This window comes from Pipistrellus hanaki (assembly GCF_964339955.1).
Source record: "Pipistrellus hanaki genome assembly, chromosome: 3".
NCBI lineage: Eukaryota > Metazoa > Chordata > Mammalia > Chiroptera > Vespertilionidae > Pipistrellus > Pipistrellus hanaki.
Genome location: NC_140505.1, coordinates 102,077,145 through 102,082,933, shown reverse-complemented (window position 1 = coordinate 102,082,933; position 5,789 = coordinate 102,077,145). Strand labels below are relative to the sequence as shown.

General features: G+C 49.2%; 1 protein-coding gene across 5 annotated transcripts; it reads left to right on the top strand.

Annotated features, from left to right (window-relative positions):
• The first annotated feature begins 550 nt into the window (after positions 1–550).
• On the top strand, positions 551–3,862 carry GPR12 (G protein-coupled receptor 12). Of its 5 annotated transcripts, none has more exons than XM_084876584.1 (2): positions 551–898; positions 1,526–3,862. In XM_084876584.1, exon 2 carries the CDS (start codon positions 1,538–1,540, stop codon positions 2,549–2,551), a length of 1,014 nt encoding a protein of 337 aa, XP_084732710.1. In that variant the 5' UTR covers positions 551–898; positions 1,526–1,537; the 3' UTR covers positions 2,552–3,862. The 5 variants fall into 5 exon arrangements, with proteins under 5 accessions (XP_084732710.1, XP_084732707.1, XP_084732709.1 ...); XM_084876581.1 differs by having other exon boundaries at positions 551–996; XM_084876583.1 differs by having other exon boundaries at positions 551–996; positions 1,523–3,862.
• The last annotated feature ends 1,927 nt before the right edge of the window (positions 3,863–5,789 follow it).

Genomic DNA, 5,789 nt, shown 5'->3' with positions numbered 1-5,789 from the left:
GAAGCTTCTGCAGGAACTCAGTAAATGATTTCCACCCGAAAACACAGCTCGAGGAGCATTTAATACGTGCCATTTGACGGTACTAAGGATGAGGCCCATGGCCGCACCCTATATCCAGTTAAACAAATGTTCCGGGCACAGTGACTAATGAACCAGGTCCAGGACACACTTACGAAGGAGACCCCTTTGGAATGGGGATGCAGTGTGGTCGAGGGCAATTCTAGAATAGGTGGCCGCGCATTTTGCTGCTTTAAGCTCTGCCTCTCAGTCCTGTGCACCCCAAACGCGGCTATGAATCCCGAACACCGCCCTAAGCCATTCTTTTGACCGGGAATGTAGGTGGCAGTTTATGGAGAGGCGGGGAGAAGTGGCCTCCGGAGACTGGGACTCTCCAGGGAGACCTCAGGCATGAAATAGGTCAGGCGGCTCCCAGGCTGCGCTCCCGCGCCCCCGCCCGCCCGGTGCGTGCGAGCCTGGGACGCCGGCGGGAGCGGGATGCGGGCGGCGGGCGTGGAGGGTGAGGGCGCATTTCTCCACATCCATCCTCTCCCTCCCTGAGGGCGGCGCGGGGCGCTCTCCGCACGGGGTACGCCGCCTCCAGCCCGAGGGGTCGCGCGCCGGCATCCCAGGCTCCGGTGTGCGGGAGCGCGCAGTGCGGGCGCGGAGCCGGGCGGGCGCGCGCGCGTGCGAGCACATTTGAGCCCGGCTGGGGGGCGGGCGGGGAGGCGGGCGCGCGGGCCCCGCTCCCCGCTCACCTGGCGCCTCTGCTCACCTGGCGCCGCGCCCCCGGCCGCCGCCTCCCCAGCTGCCGCCGCCCCGCCCCGCGCCGCCGCCGCCCGCCACCCGCTCTCCGCGCCGCGGACGCCCCGGAGGAGCCCCTCGGCCTGCGCGCGCCAAGGTGACCCTCCTGGACGACCCTCGCCCCGCGGGCCGCGGGCCAGCGCCCGCTCTGTCCCCGCCGCTAGGGCAGAGGCTGCGAAGTCTGAGCATCAGTCGGTCGGTGTGTCTGTCTGTCTGTCTGCCTGTCTCTGCACCCCCAGTTCTCCCCCGGCCTTGTGTGCACACGGGGGAAGCCGGGACCCCTCTTTGTTCCGGCTGGGGTGTGGGTGAGCGTGTGCACGCGCCCGGGGATGTGTTTGGGAGGGTGGGAGCCCCATGGAGCCGGACGATTCAAATACCCCGTTTGGAGGAGCCGGGCTCCGGGCTGTGAGTGGGCGGCATGCGGCCAGAAGGCCAGTAGCTGCGCGGTCTGGGCTGCGGGAGCCGGTGGCGTGTCTCCCGCACTCAGCACAGGCGCCGCGCCGCCCCTGGGGACCCGCCTCGCTGGCAGCCGTGTTTTGAGGTCCTTTCCTGTGTTTTCCCCAACGCCACACGGCATGTTTCATAGTGAGCTTCAAATCCCGGAGCTCGTGGCATTGGGTAGCAGTGTGTGGAGAGGGGCTGGCTTTCTGTGCAGTTTTGCATGATCTTGGACTGTCCCCCTGCTGTGCCTGCCCATTAAAAGACTGTCTTTTTGTTGAAGAAGACAGGGGTTAAAATGAACGGAGACCCGAAGGCCAATGTCAGCGGCTGGCTCCGGGATTACTTAGATGCCGGCGCTGCTGTGGAGAACGTCTCAGCTGCCGCCTCCTCCCGGGTTCCGGGTGTAGAGCCAGAGCCAGAGCCGGAGCTCGTGGTGAACCCCTGGGACATTGTCTTGTGCACCTCAGGAACGCTCATCTCCTGTGAAAACGCCATCGTGGTCCTTATCATCCTCCACAACCCCAGCCTCCGCGCACCCATGTTCCTGCTGATAGGCAGCCTGGCCCTGGCAGACCTGCTGGCCGGCGTCGGACTCATCGTCAATTTTGCTTTTGCCTACCTGCTTCAGTCGGAAGCCACCAGGCTGGTCACCATCGGACTCATTGTGGCCTCTTTCTCTGCCTCCGTCTGCAGCTTGCTGGCCATCACCGTTGACCGCTATCTCTCCCTGTACTATGCTCTGACATACCATTCGGAGAGGACGGTCACGTTCACCTATGTCATGCTTGTCATGCTCTGGGGTACCTCCATCTGCCTGGGGCTGCTGCCCATCCTGGGCTGGAACTGCCTCAGAGACGAGTCCACCTGCAGCGTGGTCCGGCCTCTCACCAAGAACAACACGGCCGTCCTCTCCATCTCCTTCCTCTTCATGTTCGCTCTCATGCTTCAGCTCTACATCCAGATCTGCAAGATCGTCATGCGGCACGCCCACCAGATAGCCCTGCAGCACCACTTCCTGGCCACCTCGCACTACGTGACCACCCGCAGAGGGGTCTCCACCCTGGCCCTCATCCTGGGCACCTTTGCTGCTTGCTGGATGCCTTTTACCCTCTATTCCTTGATAGCTGACTACACCTACCCCGCCATCTACACCTATGCCACCCTCCTGCCCGCCACCTACAATTCCATCATCAACCCTGTCATCTACGCCTTCAGGAACCAAGAGATCCAGAAAGCCCTCTGCCTCATTTGCTGCGGCTGCATCCCCTCCAGCCTCTCCCAGCGAACTCGGTCCCCCAGCGACGTATAGCAGCTTTCCAGCCACAGGGTGCTGCTCACCCAATGCTGCATCTACGGAGCGCTTCCACTGCCTGGCCCACGGCCCAGAGCTTTCCTTAGATTCTTTACGCTGGATTCGCTGGGAGCCACAGAAACACTTAGCATTCGTGAACCTTTCATTCAGATCAGTTAAGTGATTGGAGTGAAAATAATGTTACCAGTGTCTTCACACTTTTTAAAAAATTGTTGAGTTGTTTGCTCAACGTTTTGTTGTTGTTTAGGAGGGGGGGGTTGTTTTATATTTTATTTGGAGGGGTTTTTTTTATTTATATTTTGTTTGGAAGGTTGATGATGGGTCAAAAAGGCAGGGATTTGACATGGCCATGGTGTTATAGAAAATAAACTGATCCCAGAGTTCTTACCTGGACTTTAAAATAAAACCGAGTTACTGAGGAAAGTGCAGTTACTCTTTCTAGACTTTTTTTTAATGTCAAGGTAGATTTTCAATACTACATGTATCTAACAGAATACAGTCTCTTTTGTGCCAGTGAAAATATTTTACATGCTTTTGCTGGGAAGAAACCTGATTTTGTAAAACATGAACTCAATAATAAGTTACCAACACTGAAACTGTGAACCCATTCTTATTCATTCTTTCTTCACCTTCAGCAGTCACTGTTGACAAGAATTACTCTGGTATTTCTCTGAATGTTGTAACCCTTTCTGCATGGTTGCCTGTATTAGCTAGACCACTTGTTTCAAATGTTGTCATGTAAATCCAGAATCAAATGCATCATTTTTCAACATAGGTTGAAAGTGAATTATGAAATTTGTTTTTATTTACATAGGAAGTTGGATTCACCTTGTAGTTTCTTAAGCCACAGTCTTATTGTTTTTAGGAAACAAAATGAAAAAAATTAATAATATCTCTTGAAAGTAGGTTAAATATATTTCAGTATATTCTGAAATAAAAATCATTGCAAAGCTATCACTTTTGAAATATGAAAAAGCTATCACTTTTTATAATATGAAAAACATCACTTTTCCTATCTTCACCTAAGAATGAGTTAATAGTTTTTCTTGATTGAGACAAATAGAATTAAATATTATAGACCACACATTTATGGTTCATATTGTCAATGGTGTAAAATGCATTTGAAACAGGTGGTCTCCTTTTTTAATTATTATTTTGTTTATGAGTGCATAACACCCATATCTAATTGTGACATATCATGTAAGTTCACCAGTGGCTCTTCATAAAAGTTAAGTTTCAACTTCTTTTTCTTCTTTTCACCAAAAAACCAACTTAAATGCAATAAAAATTGTATTGCCTGTTTTCAAAGAGCAAGGATTTCATGAGGAAATTACACAGAAGACCTGACTTTAAGCATATTATAAACCATTGTGTCTGAGCATCATTTCTGTTAGCAGACAGGTGTTTCTGGACACCTTCCCTCCCCGGGCCGGGGACTGACAGCTGTGTCTATACCACCAGGAGGCCATGAGGCCGGGTAAGAGCCCCTGGGGAACACTGACCTCATTGGCTTGTCCCCAGTGTTCTGCCCATGGTCTCGGGACCCTTCTGGCTAAATGCATATGATGCCATCTCCCCGAAGCCCCTTCTCATGTAGCACAAATATGAGTAAGTCCTCTGCTCGAACCTGTATCTCCTCCCTCAGGCTACTTGTGGAAGCAGGAGGAAGGTTAAAACATTTCAAAAATGGAAAAGAATTTTCAATGCAAATTACCTTACAATCAATCTAATCAAGCTGATGCCTTTGAACTTTTTCTCCAGCATGTGATTGAGTTGCTGGATTGAATATGATGAGTCTGTTTTTAACCACTTAGTCAATAGCATCTCCATGCCAGAAATAAATAAGGTAAGTTGGTTCGGCCATGGGCTGGAAATATCCAGAAGGAGGCTTGAAAGCAATAAATGATGTTTTGAAGTAATGATGGGTCTCTCTCGCCTTGGCTGGTTAGCTCAGTTGTTCAGAGCATTGTCCCAATACCCCAAGGTTGCGGGTTCAATCCTTGGTCTGGGCACATACAAGAATCAACCAATCAATGAATTCATTTATAAATAAGTGAAACAACAAATCTATATTGCATTCTCTCTCTCTCTCTCTCTCTCTCTCTCTCTCTCTCTCTCTCTCTCTCTCTCTCCCCCTCCCTCTATCTCTTTCTCTTTCTCTTTCTCTCTCTCTCTTCCTGTCTCTAAAATCATTTTTTTTTAAAGGTGGTTTCTCATTATCATGATAATAATGTGCTATTTTTTACCACATTTGTGTCAAGCCCCATGCTGGGTGTTTTACCTGCTGTTACTTTATTCACAAAAACACACTATTATAGGCAAGACAACTCAGGCTAAGCGAGGCTAAGAAATGTGTCCAAGACCCCAGCTTTAAGGGGAGAGCCAGGATGTGAACGCAGGTTTTCCAGCATCTATACCTGCCTCCTTTTGCGCACTGCTACCTTGCTACCTCACTGTGAGGGCGGAGGGAAGTGATTTATGACATGTTACTGTTACTACTTTTTAGTTCTACAATTAACACATAAAGCTTCTTGTTTAAAATTACAAGTGATGTGGTCCTACATGGAAAAGGTCTGTTCTTAGCATCCTCTTCTTCACTAAGTATTGACCCCTCTGTAGAAAAGATCAACCCCGTGGCACAGTGCAATCTTTTAGTGTGAAAAGATGAAGGCACTCTTATTATACAGTGATTTTTCCTTCATTTATTATGTTAAACTTTATATCACACATGTTCATCAGTATGTAATGATCTGATACATACTAGTTAAGTGGCTGCTTTTTACCCCTATTTTTTTTTTTAAATCCTTACAGGGGATTTGTTTTTACTGATTTTTTTAGAGAGGAAGGGAGAGAGGGGGAGAGAGAGAGAAACATCGATGTGAGAACATCGATTGACTGCCTCCCGTATGCTCCCCACCAGGGAATCAAATCCACAGTCTTTCTGGTGTACAAGACGATGCTCCAACCAACTGAACCACCTGGCCATAGCACCCCTGTTTTTAAAACATCTCATTTCAGCAAAGATTTTTCAATTCAACTATAATATGTTTTTACTGTTTACATTAAATTGTGAAGGTTTTTGGAAGTCTGTATGGTTTCCTATAAAATTTCTTAGTTTCCATGGGGTTAATTGTTCAATGTGCACATGTATTAATATATATGTAGTTGTTTAAATATGTGTATATATATCTATATAGATATACTAAAGGTCCAGTGCATGAAAATTCCTGCACTG

Bases quoted from the DNA above. Each gene is read 5' to 3' on its own strand.
- GPR12 (XM_084876584.1), top strand. From the start codon at position 1,538: ATGAACGGAGACCCGAAGGCCAATGTCAGCGGCTGGCTCCGGGATTAC.